The following is an 18,920-nucleotide window of genomic DNA, read 5'->3' on the forward strand; positions in this document are numbered from 1 at the left end:
GTTTTCCTTCTCCACATAGTTTACTGAGCACAACTCTGTTATTCTCCACTTAGAGATATAAAACACTCTCACTCCAGTTCCAGGTGGTACACCCAATCATCACACTTCCCTACACAGATACCCTGAGGCTAAGGCATAGAACTGGAGAGCTTCCTTTAAGCTAAAGTTGAGCCCAATCATATGAGTGCTGTAACATGGGTTTCTTTCAAAACTGCACATCTGAGACCCGTGTAGCTAATGGGAGTGCAAAATGATTAGGATTTAAGCAAGAACCATAGCTTAACCATACCATAATTACAAACAGAACTTGGAATCTGAGAACACGCTAATTCGATAGAGAAGTTATCGGAGTTCTGTCAGTTAGGTTAATGTTTCCCTTTTCTTTTGTTGCTTTAGTTGTTAAAGCTCCCTGTCTCTTTGCTGGCCAGGTTTAGAAATACCTAATTGACATATGAGGTTAATAGATAACTTGGGGAGTAGTGTCACTGACCTCTTTGCTCATTTGTTTTAAAAAAAATCTTACTGTAAGAATTACAGTAAGATATTTTTTCTTCACATGATGTAGAAGTCAATGAAAGGGTGATACAGCTTGGGACAGAGGAAGTCTTTTCAGATAGGCATGAGGCAGATCGCTGTATTGTAAACTTGGCTCGTTTCATTCGATTTGCTGCACCTCACAAATGTCATTTCATTTTCTTGTGGGTTACGCATTGCAAACATCTTTATTTTTTAACAACAGATTCATGACAAGCTGTACTATGTGAGGCACTGTGAACTAACAGGATCTCTAATTATTGGCCCTGAAGCATTGTCAGAGTCAAAGTTTAAGTTTAACATCATTACAATTCTAAAACGAGCAACAAACAGATTGAGTTCACGTACTTACAAGATCCTAAGTTCAAAGTCTTAGCTTGTAACTTTATTGGGCGCATCTCTCCTTTCTGAAAATGAAAAGACTATTTGGAGTACAGTGAACTAAACTCTGTGTTTCTTAACCAGAAATTGGACAAGCTTGTTAAAACTCCTCCCAATGTAACAATGTTGCTTCTGAAGACTTGTTAGACGTGTGATTGGCTCATGCATGCACCATTGACTGTTTAGCCTTTATGACATGATCTAGCCAACGTTCATAAGATAAGGTGCACATAATCAACAGGAGGAGGTAGCCTATGATGCCTGGCTTCAATCCACAATAGAAGAGAAATAAACTTGTTATACTAGAAGTATTGTGCCAAACCACAGGCGAGCCATTTTATATATTTAACACTACGTAAGGAGGCTGTGTGGTCTGGTGGTTGAAGAAAAGGGGTTTGTAACCAGGATGTTCCCCGGTTCAAATCCCAGCTCACTCACGGACTCACTGTGTGTGACCCTGAGCAAGTCACTTAACCTCCTTGTGCTCCATCTTTCAGGCGAGATGTTGTTGTGAGTGACTCCGCAGCCGATGCATAGTTTACACACCCTGGTCTCTGCTAAATAAACAAATAATAATAAAAGGCGAAAAAAACAACACAATGTAGCATTACAGTTTAATAAATCACCAACACAAATTCAGAATACCCTGCACACCCCCCACTCTCCCTGAGAAAGAAGTAATCACACGTTACACAATTGTCCAAGTACAGTCAACAGCATCATACTACAGTCGTGATACTAGCTGTTTCAAAGTTCAATTCACACACTACACTGCTTCATAGCTTCAACAATATTACAAAACAGTGCAAGAGCAAACCTATTTTTTTTGTATAATTAAACATGGAATTCCCATTGCAATGCAGTTTGAGACACGCTTGGTGTTAACTGGTCAAGCTCATGACCGACTAGTTTGTTTATATTGCCCAGGTTTTAGCAATAGAGACACAAGCTTACAAACTGCTTGTATGGTAGGATAGATAGCTCCTTATATCAACAGAAGGTTAGAAATGATAACTGCAGGATCAGAGACTATGCAAGTTAAAATCCCAACCCCAAGCCAACCAAACAACCCCAACCCACTCCACCCACTTCCCTGCTTCCCTCACTCATAATGCAAAAAGACATCTGATATTTTCAACACAGGCTTACAAAGATAAAAAAAAAAAATTCTCAAAACTGCTTGGGACACTGCGCTTTTAATTTCCCCGTTAGAGGTGCGGAACAAAATAAGTTCATAAAACTTTTCCAGAAAACATGTAAATATAAATCGACTTTAAACAGAACCTTCGATCAAACCTTAACTATGTCTGCGCGACCGCGTAGACATAATGATATGTAGCACCACACTCTGTAAAAACAAGAAATCAGCTCTCCCTCCTTGTCTTCCAGGAAATGGCTTATCCTTGCACTTCCCAATTTGTTTCAAATAGCGTCTGTGGGCTCAAAGTATCTTTCTGGTTGGAAAGCGTGTCAGTCAATAGGGGAAACAGCTGATTGGTTAGTGACAGACCCTGAAAAATCACCCAATTAATTCTTGAGGTTAAAGCAATGTGTCATAAGGGAAAGGCTACTGATGCTTCAGTGCAATGCCGTGGTCAGCCTGCCACCTAGAGGCCAATGTTACAGTAAAGTTGGGGGTCATGGATTTCATGCCACATGATTAGGATCTCGTAAGGCAAAAAACGGTGCACTAACAGAATCTCACGGTAATAGCAAGGGTTGTAAGGGTCTAACTGCTTGGAGGGAACGTGCATCCCTGCAGTCCTGATAACCATGTGCGACACGGGTTCCAGTCCTGCCTGTTTCAGGCACATGCCCATGTAGACGTCGTCAATGGGCAGCAAGGTGATATTGAGGGACATTTTGTAGATCGTCCTGGCAGTGAATCCGGACAGCAGAAACCCACCCCCGGCACAATAAGGAGGGTAGGAGTTGGACTCTTGCACTTGAACCGGTATGTAATATTTACTTCCGATGTCCCTGATGGGTCCCACCCCCCAGATCAGTTGCCCTGCAAAGAGATGCTTGCTCCCGTTGTTGTCCTCCTGGCCTTGCAGATACTCCACCATGTTGTCTGTATTGGCGAAGACATCGTCATCCCCGTTGAGGAGGAAGCGGACGTGGGGGCACCTCACCTCCATCCACTCCATGAACAGCACCTGCTTGAGGGTGAGGTTGAAGAACGAGTCCTTGAAGTCCCACTGCAGGATGTCGTGGTGCTCCTTTTGCTCCAGCTCCAGGAGACGGTTCATCCGGCGAGCATCCCTGGGGTTTTCTGTGTTTCCAAAAATAAAGACCCGGCGAATCCAGACCCCGTTTTGCCTCCGTTCCGTGCCCCAGGTCTTGCGGATGACCTCCCTCCTGTCGTAGTTCGGAGGGGAGCTCTTGATCACCAGCAGCAGGAAGACGTCAGCCGAATCTTGGGCTGTCTTGCCACACTTCTCAGGGACGTCCAGCATAAGAGGAAACTTCCGGCAGTGCCGATACCGGAGAAAGTCCTGGATGTGTCGTGGAAGCCCGGAGAACCCTGAGATGTTGGCTGCAGAGACGTTCTCCTTGCAGTCAGGCACTGGCTGTCCCACGAGGGAAGGGTGTTGGCTCTCAAAGGGCCGCTCTGTTCCAGGAAGAGACCTCTCCACCTCCCTTAACAGCTGGTTGTTGTCCGTCCCGTTGAAGAACATAAACACCAGGCACAGCAGAGACACCAGGAGCAACACGGCCATCTCAGCTTTGAGGAATGATATTTTCATCTTGGAAATTCTGGGGGGGGGGGGGGAGAAAAGAAAACAACTGTCAAGGTTTAGAAAGCAAGAAAGCTACAGCAGATTAAACTGCTTTCCTGTAAATGTTAAAGCCCTTGACTGTTACCTGCTTTAACTGCCAGTTAGATGAATCCTATTGCTCTCGCATTAACTACCAGAGTATACAGAAAAAGAATGTAAACCCTGAGCAGCACCAACAGACAGTAGGTGTTAAGAGTATTGATGATTCTGCAGCTATATGTTCTGTTATCGCTGTCAAAGGGTGATCTTACACCGTTTTGCATTAGATCTGTTTTACCAGAAACCTATTTTTACACATGCTGTACAACTCGGGAACGAAATAACACTTTGGTTTGGAAACAACTCTGTTGTAAATATCATGGTTGAACAGTACTGTACTGTTGAGGTTTAACAACCGAGTCATACCTTAACTGTTTGCCAGCCCCTTATTAAAACCTTTACTGTTTTAATTAGTGACTTTTTCCATGTCATAATGCATTTTAGATTTGCACACGGAATCCTTTAAAGCTACAGACCCAAGCCCTGGAAATAAAAAGGTTCCCTTGGTAACCAGAGCCAGCTTTTCCAAACATCCCATATCTGCCTGTAATCTCTTAGTCATTTAAATAAAGAACACTTTTTTTTGATGTTGCGATAAGGTCTCAATGGCACTGCTGTGGCGTTATTTGACTACCCAGAGCTCGGGTAAAAACAATAATAATAATAATGTAAATATCAAGGTATTTACTCCAAAATAAAATGGCTTAAAAAATAAAAATAAAACTCACGAGTTCTTTAAATACCCAAGAAGCGCGCGTTAAAGCATACGCGTGCTTCCATTTCAAAATGTTACCTGTTGCTATAATAGAGCGTATCTAAAGATCTCTGTTTGCCTGCCTTACTGTTGCGCTCATTATGTCATGCCTGTGTCCCGATGTCATTGGCTGTGAAGCATGTCAGTCTAGAGGGGAGGCAGCTGGTTGGTTATTGACAGGAAGGGAGGGCATGGATAGATGTTATAAGGTGTAACGAACTAGCTTTTCATCTTATTAGGAAAGTTGTGTTTTTTTTTTCTTTTCAAAACTTTTTCTAATGGTCCTGGACTGATTGTATAGTTGAAAAAGCATTCCCATGGTGATTTGTATTTGTAATACTGGGTCTTGTTTTTTTTTCTTCGTTTGTCTGTTTTGTTTTGTTTTCTCTTTGCTAAGCTACAAAGTCTCGGGTGGTTGAAATGTGAACACGGGCATCTGGAGCTGCAGGTGCAGGTGACAAAAGCGAAACGTCTAATGTGAACAAATAAGCTTTCTCTTGCACTTTCCCAAGAAGAAAATGAGCGTGGCGTGAGAATATTTTACCAGTGCATTTTTAAAAAAAAAATGAGAAAAAGCTACTTTATTTATGTAACTAGATTCAGTTTCTTTTTCCCCCCTATACAGTAATGTACATATGAAAAAGTCTGGTTTGTGAGACTGGATTTAAAAAATAATAATCATATAGCGGAGGTCAGATGTGATACAGAAATGGGCATTACAAGGTTCAATCCAGTATATTATTTTGTATATACTGGGAGCCACGCTGGTCAAATAAGCACCACATTCTGTTTAATGATATGCTTCCCTTGAAAAAGGAGATTTTTAAAAATCTCAATGGGACTTTCAGTGTTAAATTTGAGGGGGGGGGGGGGGGGGGACAACCATAGAATCAACCTGCGCATTCTATAGAGCGTCATGTCACGTATACATTTTAAAAAGGTGTTTTGTTTTTTTTCTTTGGGGGGGGGGGGGGGGGGGGTTGTATGCTTCGGGCGCCCCTGCCCCATCCCCCCCGGATTGCTTTGCACCCCCCTAAACCCCCCCCCCCCCTGTTGAGAACCACTGGGTAAATGTGATGAATTAGCTACTACAACACTTCATATTAGCTGCTCATGTATAGTTTACTTTGAGTTGCTGTGATCACAAGTTTGTGAAGATTCTGATCAGTGTGCGTTAAAGATTGCTAAATGACAAGCTTGGTTTTTTCTCACCCTTTAACAGTCAAAGTTGTTATAATAGTGGAACACGCTAGTGGAGGCTTTGAGTAATTTGTTGATATATATATATATATATATATATATAGTAACTCCTGAATGTGCCCGTTGCACAGCAGTGTGGAGTAGTGGTTAGGGCTCTGGACTCTTGACCGGAGGGTTGTGGGTTCATTCCCCAGTGGGGGACACTGCTGTTGTACCCTTGAGCAAGGTACTTTACCTAAATTGCTCCAGTGAAAACCCAACTGTATAAATGGGTAATTGTATGTGAAATAATGTAATATCTTGTAACAATTGTAAGTCGCCCTGGATAAGGGCGTCTGCTAAGAAATAAATAATAATAATAATAATATATTAGCAGATTATACAGGTACATGTAATCTGTTATAGTGAGTTACTGGTATTACTTCATACAGTACCAGTAGAGCTAACCTTATAATTATTGATAATTCTTGAATTATTGAAGGAATGGGAAATACCACTAAATGGTGCTACACATAGAAAAAGCAGTTTTTAAATAAAATAGTAATTTAAGGTGGTCATTTCAACAGCAGCAAACACACAAAGAAACAGCACTTAACAAGCAGGTTATTATTATTCTTAAATAAAATGACTTACTTTAAATTCAAAGTCCTTTTTTCTCCTTCTGCTATGCTAGTTTGTTTTCCTCGCACTGAAACTGGTTGGAGCACAGTACTTCGTATCTGGTTGCTTCCTCAATAGGTTTTGATCAATGGACTGAAAGCCTAGCTCACTCTCCCTGCTCTGTAACTCTGAAAAGCCCCGCCTTTATGGTCTTCTGCAAGCAAGTTTCTGTGATTTACATGTTTGTACCATGGGCTGGGGAAGTGCATGGTCAGTGACATAGCAACTGGCGCTGTTCTGCTGTATTGCAGAACATCCTTTATTGATATTTCCTGGTGGCAGAGGATGACATCAGGGGTTTACAAACAAACAAAATAATTCAAGAATGCTTTGTTTTGTTTTGTTTGTTTTTCGATAGAAATCGGAACCCACTTTAACAACATTTAAAAAGCTTAATCTTATAAAGAATGATGAAAACAGCCCCTAAACCAGACTGGTGGTTTTTGTGAACAAAAATTAAGCACCCTCTAGATTGTGGAATAGCACCTCTGATAGAATATTTTGACTGGTTGTTTTGTATTGTGTTTTGGTTTGGTCTGCTTCAAGCCTTGCAAAAAAATGCCAGAGTTTAGCATTTGCATATATACCCAGAAGTCACCTCCTTTGGATTCAATTTGTATGCAAAGCTCAGGTTTGGTATTTTCATATACACAGATGTTTGGATTGAAGTTTATACACACAGTTGTATTTTTTGCCATGAGAATTACTGATGCTGGGTTTAAATATGAGCTGGACAGGGATACAAATTTGCACACTGTGACAGAAATGATGGCTTACAGGACCCACGTATTATTATTATTATTATTTATTTCTTAGCAGACGCCCTTATCCAGGGCGACTTACAATCGTAAGCAAAAACATTTCAAGCGTTACAATACAAGTAATACAATAAGAGCAAGAAATACAATAACTTTTGTTCAAGTAAAGTACAAGTTTGACAAACCACAATTCAATAATACAGCAGGTAATAGTGATAGTTACATCAGGATATGATTAAATAGTGATAGTTACATCAGGATGTGATTAAATACAAAGTACTACAGGTTAAAAACTTGGCAGATTACAGTATTCTGAAGTACAGGATTAAATGCAGTAAAATAGGGGCTGATAAGAGCAAAATAAAGCACATTTACATGAAGGGTGATAGTGTCCCAGGATACAAACAGAGGAGTTCTACAGGTGCTCTTTGAAGAGGTGAGTCTTGAGGAGGCGCTGGAATGCGGTCAGGGACTGGGCAGTCCTGACATCTGTAGGAAGGTCATTCCACCACTGCGGAGCAAGGGTGGAGAAGGAGCGGGCTTTGGAGGCAGGGGAGCGTAGCGGTGGTAGAGCTAGTCTTCTAGTGCAGGCGGAGCGGAGAGGTCGAGTGGGGGTGTAGGGAGAGATGAGGGTCTGGAGGTAGCTGGGTGCAGACTGGTCAAGGCATCTGTAGGCTAGTACAAGAGTCTTGAACTGGATGCGAGCGGTGATCGGGAGCCAGTGGAGCGAGCGGAGTAGTGGAGTAGCGTGGGCGAAGCGAGGCAGAGAGAACACCAGGCGGGCAGCAGAGTTCTGGATGAGCTGGAGCGGACGGGTGGCGGACGCAGGGAGGCCAGCCAGGAGGGAGTTGCAGTAGTCTAGGCGGGAGAGTACCAGGGCCTGGACCAGGAGCTGGGTAGCATAGTTGGTGAGGAAGGGTCGGATTCTTCGGATGTTGCTCAGGAAGAATCGGCAAGTGCGTGCCAGAGTGGAGATGTGCTGGGAATAAGAGAGGCAGGGGTCCAGGGTGACTCCAAGGTTCTTAGCTGAGGAAGAGGGAGAGAGTGTGGTAGATTCCAGAGGAACAGAGATAGAGAGATCAGAGGAGGGGGAGGAGGAGGGAAAGAAAAGGAGGTCAGATTTAGAGAGGTTGAGTTTGAGGTGATGCGAGTGCATCCAGGAGGAAATAGCAGACAGACAGGTAGAGATGTGGGTGTTGGTTATTTGCACACTGTAAAAAAATTGAAGTTGAGTCAACTTCAAATCTTAAGGCAACCAGCTGAGTAAACTTTTGGACACAATATTCAACAAACTTGAATTCCTGATTTGTCTTAACTCACAATTTTTTGCTCATCAAATGGTATTTCTATTGCTATGAGTAATTACATTTCTGAGTTGAATGAACTTAAGGTTAAATATTGCAGGACTTAAGGTTAAATATTGCAGGACTTGAAATCCTGGGTTCTCTCAACAAATATTTTTTTTGCTCAGTAAATGCACTTTTTATTGCCATGGGCACTTACATATCTTTGTTACATGCACTTTAGATTAAATATTGCACTGATTTGGAGTCTGTGTTAATAGAACTTGTAAGGTTGAGTTAACTTAAAAAGGCTGTGCAGCTGGTTGCCTCAATATTATGAGTTGATGCAACTTGTAAAATTTGGATCAACATATCTTCTCACTTTATTGCATTAAGGACGAAAGACTTTCTTGTTCACTTTCAATCAAATGTTTATTCAAACAACAAACAGTGCACAATGTCCTCTGCAGTGCTCAGATAGGTTTTGAGACACAGAAAAACAAAATTGTTTGTCACACATAATGCAAAATGTTGTTTGCATGTCTAAGTGGGGATCTGTATAGCCAATTTTTTAACCAAAAAATAGGATATTGAATTCAGCAGTATGGGCTTTTCCATGAACAATGCAACCCTTGGTACACAAAAAAACACAAACCAACAACTCGGTGAAACCCAACATAATATTCAAGTTATGAGTATTCCCTTAGGCCTACTTTTACAAACACTTTGAAGCCTTATCGCTTTGGCACATAAAGAATACAGGGATAGGTTTATATTTTTTGTTGACCGTTCATAAAGCTTTGTATTTGTGTCCTATTCTGAATAAACAATGGGTATTTTTTTAATCAAATAATCAATACACAAGTTTAATCCATCATCAATTACAAATAAAACATTAACTACAAAATCTCTGTAATAACAGACAACTGGTGATCTAGAACGGTTATAAAACTATAGGCTGCGGGGTAAATGGTTAGGCTATAAGTTATACATCGTCAGCTGAGCTTGCTAGCTGACATGCCTCATTCTGTTTCTGTGGCCTCAACATGCAAACACGACTGTGCAACGCCGCTTCACTTCACTTACCTAGCTGTTTTGCATCATTTATTATAATTAAAATGCAATTCAGTTCGAGGCTTGAGCAGAGAAACCGTGCAAAACGACCATACCATCTGTCCACCCAACCAGCAAGCAAAGTACTTGCCCAGAAAAGACCTTGGCTTTAGTTCGCTAGATAACTACCTACAGAGCTAACTTAACTCTTAGATCACAGTTTCACATGTCTTCAATTGCTCTAGTTGCATTGTTATAAACCGAAGCCTCTACCTGTCCTAAGCTACCCGCACTTTTCATGACCGTTTCATTTGAACGTCTACAATTTGAAACATTAGCAAACGTAACTTACATTCAAAAGTTCCGGCGCAAACCGCTTTTTAATAATGTTCTGCGGGTGCACATGCGATTCTAAATTACTAGCGTCAAGATTCAAAATGAGCATGCGCAGATGTCTTGATCAACCTTTATTAGGATGGAAACTTGAGTATACAAGTTCACTCAATATATCATTCAAAGTTTAGCCAAGTGAGAGGGAAGAGTGTTGGATTAACTATATATTACATTTAAACTCAACGTCTCCTCAAATTGTAGTCCACTCAACTTCCATGTTTTAAATTTCATGTTTTGCAACTTTTTTACAGTGCACTCAGGCAGTCACCAGCCTCAAACAGCAGATTTAAGAGAATGGCCAAGTTCCCTTTCTCTACTGGGAGGCGATGGTATATGACTCCTTCAGGGGGTGGATAGGAGATCTGGAGGTGTAGGAATCTCAACTCGGGGTCATCTATATAACTACCTCTTGCCAGCTCTTAATGTAAAGCATGTGTTGAAACCAGGTTGTACAATCACTACTTTCCACTTAGCATGTTTTCCTTCTCCACATAGTTTACTGAGCACAACTCTGTTATTCTCCACTTAGAGATATAAAACACTCTCACTCCAGTTCCAGGTGGTACACCCAATCATCACACTTCCCTACACAGATACCCTGAGGCTAAGGCATAGAACTGGAGAGCTTCCTTTAAGCTAAAGTTGAGCCCAATCATATGAGTGCTGTAACATGGGTTTCTTTCAAAACTGCACATCTGAGACCCGTGTAGCTAATGGGAGTGCAAAATGATTAGGATTTAAGCAAGAACCATAGCTTAACCATACCATAATTACAAACAGAACTTGGAATCTGAGAACACGCTAATTCGATAGAGAAGTCTTCGGAGTTCTGTCAGTTAGGTTAATGTTTCCCTTTTCTTTTGTTGCTTTAGTTGTTAAAGCTCCCTGTCTCTTTGCTGGCCAGGTTTAGAAATACCTAATTGACATATGAGGTTAATAGATAACTTGGGGAGTAGTGTCACTGACCTCTTTGCTCATTTGTTTTAAAAAAAATCTTACTGTAAGAATTACAGTAAGATATTTTTTCTTCACATGATGTAGAAGTCAATGAAAGGGTGATACAGCTTGGGACAGAGGAAGTCTTTTCAGATAGGCATGAGGCAGATCGCTGTATTGTAAACTTGGCTCGTTTCATTCGATTTGCTGCACCTCACAAATGTCATTTCATTTTCTTGTGGGTTACGCATTGCAAACATCTTTATTTTTTAACAACAGATTCATGACAAGCTGTACTATGTGAGGCACTGTGAACTAACAGGATCTCTAATTATTGGCCCTGAAGCATTGTCAGAGTTAAAGTTTAAGTTTAACATCATTACAATTCTAAAACGAGCAACAAACAGATTGAGTTCACGTACTTACAAGATCCTAAGTTCAAAGTCTTAGTTTGTAACTTTATTGGGCGCATCTCTCCTTTATGAAAATGAAAAGACTATTTGGAGTACAGTGAACTAAACTCTGTGTTTCTTAACCAGAAATTGGACAAGCTTGTTAAAACTCCTCCCAATGTAACAATGTTGCTTCTGAAGATTGTTAGACGTGTGATTGGCTCATGCATGCACCATTGACTGTTTAGCCTTTATGACATGATCTAGCCAACGTTCATAAGATAAGGTGCACATGATCAACAGGAGGAGGTAGCCTATGATGCCTGGCTTCAATCCACAATAGAAGAGAAATAAACTTGTTATACTAGAAGTATTGTGCCAAACCACAGGCGAGCCATTTTATATATTTAACACTACGTAAGGAGGCTGTGTGGTCTGGTGGTTGAAGAAAAGGGGTTTGTAACCAGGATGTTCCCCAGTTCAAATCCCAGCTCACTCACGGACTCACTGTGTGTGACCCTGAGCAAGTCACTTAACCTCCTTGTGCTCCATCTTTCAGGCGAGATGTTGTTGTGAGTGACTCCGCAGCCGATGCATAGTTTACACACCCTGGTCTCTGCTAAATAAACAAATAATAATAAAAGGCGAAAAAAACAACACAATGTAGCATTACAGTTTAATAAATCACCAACACAAATTCAGAATACCCTGCACACCCCCCACTCTCCCTGAGAAAGAAGTAATCACACGTTACACAATTGTCCAAGTACAGTCAACAGCATCATACTACAGTCGTGATACTAGCTGTTTCAAAGTTCAATTCACACACTACACTGCTTCATAGCTTTAACAATATTACAAAACAGTGCAAGAGCAAACCTATTTTTTTTGTATAATTAAACATGGAATTCCCATTGCAATGCAGTTTGAGACACGCTTGGTGTTAACTGGTCAAGCTCATGACCGACTAGTTTGTTTATATTGCCCAGGTTTTAGCAATAGAGACACAAGCTTACAAACTGCTTGTATGGTAGGATAGATAGCTCCTGATATCAACAGAAGGTTAGAAATGATAACTGCAGGATCAGAGACTATGCAAGTTAAAATCCCAACCCAACCCAACCAACCAACCCCAACCCACTCCACCCACTTCCCTGCTTCCCTCACTCATAATGCAAAAAGACATCTGATATTTTCAACACAGGCTTACAAAGATAAAAAAAAAAAATTCTCAAAACTGCTTGGGACACTGCGCTTTTAATTTCCCCGTTAGAGGTGCGGAACAAAATAAGTTCATAAAACTTTTCCAGAAAACATGTAAATATAAATCGACTTTAAACAGAACCTTCGATCAAACCTTAACTATGTCTGCGCGACCGCGTAGACATAATGATATGTGGCACCACACTCTGTAAAAACAAGAAATCAGCTCTCCCTCCTTGTCTTCCAGGAAATGGCTTATCCTTGCACTTCCCAATTTGTTTCAAATAGCGTCTGTGGGCTCAAAGTATCTTTCTGGTTGGAAAGCATGTCAGTCAATAGGGGAAACAGCTGATTGGTTAGTGACAGACCCTGAAAAATCACCCAATTAATTCTTGAGGTTAAAGCAATGTGTCATAAGGGAAAGGCTACTGATGCTTCAGTGCAATGCCGTGGTCAGCCTGCCACCTAGAGGCCAATGTTACAGTAAAGTTGGGGGTCATGGATTTCATGCCACATGATTAGGATCTCGTAAGGCAAAAAACGGTGCACTAACAGAATCTCACGGTAATAGCAAGGGTTGTAAGGGTCTAACTGCTTGGAGGGAACGTGCATCCCTGCAGTCCTGATCACCATGTGCGACACGGGTTCCAGTCCTGCCTGTTTCAGGCACATGCCCATGTAGACGTCGTCAATGGGCAGCAAGGTGATATTGAGGGACATTTTGTAGATCGTCCTGGCAGTGAATCCGGACAGCAGAAACCCACCCCCGGCACAATAAGGAGGGTAGGAGTTGGACTCTTGCACTTGAACCGGTATGTAATATTTACTTCCGATGTCCCTGATGGGTCCCACCCCCCAGATCAGTTGCCCTGCAAAGAGATGCTTGCTCCCGTTGTTGTCCTCCTGGCCTTGCAGATACTCCACCATGTTGTCTGTATTGGCGAAGATATCGTCATCCCCGTTGAGGAGGAAGCGGACGTGGGGGCACCTCACCTCCATCCACTCCATGAACAGCACCTGCTTGAGGGTGAGGTTGAAGAACGAGTCCTTGAAGTCCCACTGCAGGATGTCGTGGTGCTCCTTTTGCTCCAGCTCCAGGAGACGGTTCATCCGGCGAGCATCCCTGGGGTTTTCTGTGTTTCCAAAAATAAAGACCCGGCGAATCCAGACCCCGTTTTGCCTCCGTTCCGTGCCCCAGGTCTTGCGGATGACCTCTCTCCTGTCGTAGTTCGGAGGGGAGCTCTTGATCACCAGCAGCAGGAAGACGTCAGCCGAATCTTGGGCTGTCTTGCCACACTTCTCAGGGACGTCCAGCATAAGAGGAAACTTCCGGCAGTGCTGATACCGGAGAAAGTCCTGGATGTGTCGTGGAAGCCCGGAGAACCCTGAGATGTTGGCTGCAGAGACGTTCTCCTTGCAGTCAGACACTGGCTGTCCCACGAGGGAAGGGTGTTGGCTCTCAAAGGGCCGCTCTGTTCCAGGAAGAGACCTCTCCACCTCCCTTAACAGCTGGTTGTTGTCCGTCCCGTTGAAGAACATAAACACCAGGCACAGCAGAGACACCAGGAGCAACACAGCCATCTCAGCTTTGAGGAATGATATTTTCATCTTGGAAAGTCTGGGGGGGGGGAGAGAAAAGAAAACAACTGTCAAGGTTTAGAAAGCAAGAAAGCTACAGCAGATTAAACTGCTTTCCTGTAAATGTTAAAGCCCTTGACTGTTACCTGCTTTAACTGCCAGTTAGATGAATCCTATTGCTCTCGCATTAACTACCAGGGTATACAGAAAAAGAAGGTAAACCCTGAGCAACACCAACAGACAGTAGGTGTCAAGAGTATTGATGATTCTGCAGCTATATGTTCTGTTATCGCTGTCAAAGGGTGATCTTACATCGTTTTGCATTAGATCTGTTTTACCAGAAACCTATTTTTACACATGCTGTACAACTCGGGAACTAAATAACACTTTGGTTTGGAAACAACTCTGTTTCCTGTTAACATCACAAACAGCGTCTTTATTTACTGTATAAGATACGTGTACAAATGTAAATAGACTATTTATTACAAAGGAATACAGAACAGGATTATTGAGTACAACAAAGAATTATAAAAAAACTTCAGATTGGAATGTTCAGAATACTAAATTAACGCGTGCACCATAATTGTCACGGTAACGTTGTGATGAATTTCAAAGCTGCGACACGCTAGTGCAATCTGCAGTGAACCTGCGGTTACTGGAGGAAAAACCACTATGCAGGTGCAAATGGATCAAAACGCAGCTCAAAATAAAGAGTGTCAGTAGGCGGTTTGTATTAGAACTACTTGTTGACCCGCTGTCACAAACAACAGGTTTTACCAAACTATTGCGAGCCTACTTAAAATATACCTGCGTCAGGCACAGACCTGCCAATCACAGAACTGGTGCACAACAACCTTGATCAATCAAATTAACGCTGAAAGAAATGCCATTTAAGAGAATCTGTTGACTTTTGGTAACAAAAAAAGGAAGAATATATATTTGTGCTGTTTAGATTTATTAAGTGTCCATGTTTAGACAGAAGCCAGCTGCAAAACAAATTGTGATTTTTTTTTATATATATAACGTAAACACAGACTTCATGTTGCAATTTGAATGAGCGAAATCAAAACTGATACATTTTGTTAGTATTTTGCCATTACGTTGCAGAATCTAAAAAAACGCTTCATATTTGAAAATAAGTCATTTTATTTTGGAGTAAATACCTTGATAAATTTACATTACTATTATTATTATTATTATTATTATTATTATTATTATTATTATTATTATTTAGTCGAGCTCTGGCGTTTAGATTATTTAACCATTTTAGTTTCAAAAGAATCCTCCCTTTAAATTCAGAAATTTGCGACTGCGTAATATGGGCTGTATTAATTTTTTTCACGGTCTACCAAATTAACTCAACAATCAAATATTTCTGAAGCATGCATTAACGATTCAGCTTTTTTCTATAATACCGTATTGTAACACATAAGAAGCAGTTAGCTTAAAAATATATACAGTATAGTTGCAAAATATATGTAAACATGCGTGTATTGAAGAAGGGCGTGTTTAAGTAGTTAACAGTTTCATTATCAGACCCTTGAAACCAGTACAGTCGGTAAGTAATCGTAAATATAATCGTTTTCAAATATGTTTTCGTTGCTTTTCAGGTCAGTGCGTTGCCCGTCACAGACCGGTGAAACCATCTATTCATTTTCTCTCTCTCTCTCCTCAGAAACGCAAATGCCGTCAGCGGCAAGTGTTTTTATTCGCTTATAAAAGTAAATGTGCCCACATTATATTATGAAATCCATAACTACAAATTGATTTTTAAAAGAATGCAACTGTAGAATGTGTCTATACTAGCCTACAACAGTAATAGTTTACCCATCACAATCGGCGCTTTACCTGTTTATTTGCTAATTACATAGATGCCAATTTCCCCCTATTTGCATCCAACTGATTTGTCCAAATCTGGTCCATTGCAGTGTTACCGGCTAGCACGGTCCTATCGGGATAATATCTTCATTTCTATTCTATTACAGTGTCCGATTGCAACGAAAAAATACAACGAACAACGTCCGGGATCAGCTGATTCCTTTACAGACCTCAGGGTTAAAGTGCTCATTTTTAGCTCTGGAGCAGGTGAGCGCGGCCAGTCATTCCATGTCATAATGCATTTTAGATTTGTACACGGAATCCTTTAAAGCTACAGACCCAAGCCCTGGAAATAAAAAGGTCCCCTTCGTAACCAGAGCCAGCTTTTCCAAACATCCCATATCTGCCTGTAATCTCTTAGTCATTTAAATAAAGAACACTTTTTTTTTGATGTTGCGATAAGGTCTCAATGGCACTGCTGTGGCGTTATTTGACTACCCAGAGCTCGGGTAAAAACAATAATAATAATAATAATGTAAATATCAAGGTATTTACTCCAAAATAAAATGGCTTAAAAAATAAAAATAAAACTCACGAGTTCTTTAAATACCCTACTACCATAGAATCAACCTGCGCATTCTATAGAGCGTCATGTCACGTATACATTTTAAAAAGGTGTTTTTTTTTTTTCTTTGGGGGGGGAGGGGGGGGGGGGTTGTATGCTTCGGGCGCCCCCGCCCCCGTCTCAAGGGAGCCTGTGTTTCAATCAAAACATTGGAGGTATTTATATATATATAGTAACTCCTGAATGTGCCCGTTGCACAGCAGTGGATATATTAGCAGATTATACAGGTACATGTAATCTGTTATAGTGAGTTACTGGTATTACTTCATACAGTACCAGTAGAGCTAACCTTATAATTACTGATAATTCTTGAATTATTGAAGGAATGGGAAATACCACTAAATGGTGCTACACATAGAAAAAGCAGTTTTTAAATAAAATAGTAATTTAAGGTGGTCATTTCAACAGCAGCAAACACACAAAGAAACAGCACTTAACAAGCAGGTTATTATTATTCTTAAATAAAATGACTTACTTTAAATTCAAAGTCCTTTTTTTTCTCCTTCTGCTATGCTAGTTTGTTTTCCTCGCACTGAAACTGGTTGGAGCACAGTACTTCGTATCTGGTTGCTTCCTCAATAGGTTTTGATCAATGGACTGAAAGCCTAGCTCACTCTCCCTGCTCTGTAACTCTGAAAAGCCCCGCCTTTATGGTCTTTGTCTTGGGAAAATTACTCTTTGCTTTCTGTTTAAACTCTTATGTCTGAGGTGCCAATACGATAAGCAGAAAAATAGTTATCAAGTAATATGTGTTTTGACTTTAAAAAGTATTATAAATATTATATAGAAATAAAATGTAAAGATGTGTTTGTGGTTTCAGCTGACTAGATGTTGCATCAGCCATGTAAGGACCAATCAGTATGTTTGTAAAGGACCAACGTCCCATAGCAACTGACTCAACAAACCAGTAACCAGTAGAAGTTGTTGGTAAACTGTTGACTGTTAAAGGGTGAGAAAAAACCAAGCTTGTCATTTAGCAATCTTTAACGCATGGATTAGTGGTTAGGGCTCTGGACTCTTGACCGGAGGGTCGTAGGTTCAATCCCAGGTGGGGGACATTGCTGCTGTACCCTTGAGCAAGGTACTTCACCTAGATTGCTCCAGTAAAAAAACCAAACTGTATAAATGGGCAATTGTATGTAAAAATAATTTGATATCTTGTATAACAATTGTAAGTCCCCCTGGATAAGGGCGTCTGCTAAGAAATAAATAATAATAATAATAAACAGGACACAAGATAAACCACAAGTCTAGTCTGACTGACTACAGGTGTTGAGACAGCCTGCTTGCATGTAGGACGAAGTTGTTTTTGTTGTATATGATATGGTCTCCTCTTGATCTTCCAAGCTGTTGCTACCTGACGTATATTGAGTTAAGCTTCTGTGATTGGCTCGCAATAACTGTAGGTTGCGAGGTATATATTACGTTTACTGGCTCTGCGCAGTCGGAACTCTGCTCGATGTTTGTCTAGCACCACGTGTGCTGAGAGCGTTCTCTGGTTTGCAAATCATTAAATTTATTTAATCAATTTTGTCTTTAACAACATCTAAAAAGCTTAATCTTATAAAGAATGATGAAAACAGCCCCTAAACCAGACTGGTGGTTTTTGTGAACAAAAATTAAGCACCCCCTAGATTGTGGAAAGCACCTCTGATAGAATATTTTGACTGGTTGTTTTGTATTGTGTTTTGGTTTGGTCTGCTTCAAGCCTTGCAGAAAAATGCCAGAGTTTAGCATTTGCATATATACCCAGAAGTCACCTCCTTTGGATTCAATTTGCATGCAAAGCTCAGGTTTGGTATTTTCATATACACAGATGTTTGGATTGAAGTTTATACACGCAGTTGTATTTTTTGCCATGAGAATTACTGATGCTGGGTTTAAATATGAGCTGGACAGGGATACAAATTTGCACACTGTGACAGAAATGATGGCTTACAGGACCCACGTATTATTATTATTATTATTTATTTCTTAGCAGACGCCCTTATCCAGGGCGACTTACAATCGTAAGCAAAAACATTTCAAGCGTTACAATACAAGTAATACAATAAGAGCAAGAAATACAATAACTTTTGTTCAAGTAAAGTACAAGTTTGACAAACCACAATTCAATAATACAGCAGGTAATAGTGATAGTTACATCAGGATATGATTAAATAGTGATAGTTACATCAGGATGTGATTAAATACAAAGTACTACAGGTTAAAAACTTGGCAGATTACAGTATTCTGAAGTACAGGATTAAATGCAGTAAATTAGGGGCTGATAAGAGCAAAATAAAGCACATTTACATGAAGGGTGATAGTGTCCCAGGATACAAACAGAGGAGTTCTACAGGTGCTCTTTGAAGAGGTGAGTCTTGAGGAGGCGCCGGAATGTGGTCAGGGACTGGGCAGTCCTGACATCTGTAGGAAGGTCATTCCACCACTGCGGAGCAAGGGTGGAGAAGGAGCGGGCTTTGGAGGCAGGGGAGCGTAGCGGTGGTAGAGCTAGTCTTCTAGTGCAGGCGGAGCGGAGAGGTCGAGT

General features: G+C 40.9%; 2 protein-coding genes across 6 annotated transcripts; both read right to left on the reverse strand.

Annotated features, from left to right (window-relative positions):
• Positions 1 to 1,515: 1,515 nt before the first annotated feature.
• LOC117966163 (N-acetyllactosaminide beta-1,3-N-acetylglucosaminyltransferase 3-like) lies at positions 1,516 to 16,977 on the reverse strand. Of its 2 annotated transcripts, none has more exons than XM_059014817.1 (2): positions 16,866 to 16,977; positions 1,516 to 3,675 (listed from the first exon to the last, which is right to left on the reverse strand). In XM_059014817.1, exon 2 carries the CDS (start codon positions 3,663 to 3,665, stop codon positions 2,523 to 2,525), a length of 1,143 nt encoding a protein of 380 aa, XP_058870800.1. In that variant the 5' UTR covers positions 3,666 to 3,675; positions 16,866 to 16,977; the 3' UTR covers positions 1,516 to 2,522. The 2 variants fall into 2 exon arrangements, with proteins under 2 accessions (XP_058870800.1, XP_034767586.2); XM_034911695.2 differs by lacking the exon at positions 16,866 to 16,977 and adding an exon at positions 6,325 to 6,482.
• Positions 11,829 to 16,980, reverse strand: LOC117968002 (N-acetyllactosaminide beta-1,3-N-acetylglucosaminyltransferase 3-like). 4 transcript variants are annotated; one of them, XM_059014815.1, is made up of 2 exons: positions 16,866 to 16,980; positions 11,829 to 13,987 (listed from the first exon to the last, which is right to left on the reverse strand). In XM_059014815.1, the coding sequence occupies exon 2, from the start codon at positions 13,975 to 13,977 to the stop codon at positions 12,835 to 12,837; it is 1,143 nt and encodes a 380-aa protein (XP_058870798.1). In that variant the 5' UTR covers positions 13,978 to 13,987; positions 16,866 to 16,980; the 3' UTR covers positions 11,829 to 12,834. The 4 variants fall into 4 exon arrangements, with proteins under 4 accessions (XP_058870798.1, XP_058870795.1, XP_058870797.1 ...); XM_059014812.1 differs by lacking the exon at positions 16,866 to 16,980 and adding an exon at positions 15,996 to 16,374; XM_059014814.1 differs by lacking the exon at positions 16,866 to 16,980 and adding an exon at positions 15,796 to 16,372.
• Positions 16,981 to 18,920: the final 1,940 nt, after the last annotated feature.

The sequence above is a fragment of the Acipenser ruthenus genome, chromosome 49 (genome assembly GCF_902713425.1).
Source record: "Acipenser ruthenus chromosome 49, fAciRut3.2 maternal haplotype, whole genome shotgun sequence".
Classification (NCBI taxonomy): domain Eukaryota; kingdom Metazoa; phylum Chordata; class Actinopteri; order Acipenseriformes; family Acipenseridae; genus Acipenser; species Acipenser ruthenus.

Coding starts and splice junctions, on each gene's coding strand:
- LOC117968002 (XM_059014812.1), bottom strand. CDS start 16,060: ATGACATGGAATGACTGGCCGCGCTCACCTGCTCCAGAGCTAAAAATG. Junction 13,988..15,995: donor ATGAGCACTTTAACCCTGAG/GTCTGTAAAGGA, acceptor CCCCCCCCCCAG/ACTTTCCAAGATGAAAATAT.
- LOC117966163 (XM_059014817.1), bottom strand. CDS start 3,665: ATGAAAATATCATTCCTCAAAGCTGAGATGGCCGTGTTGCTCCTGGTG.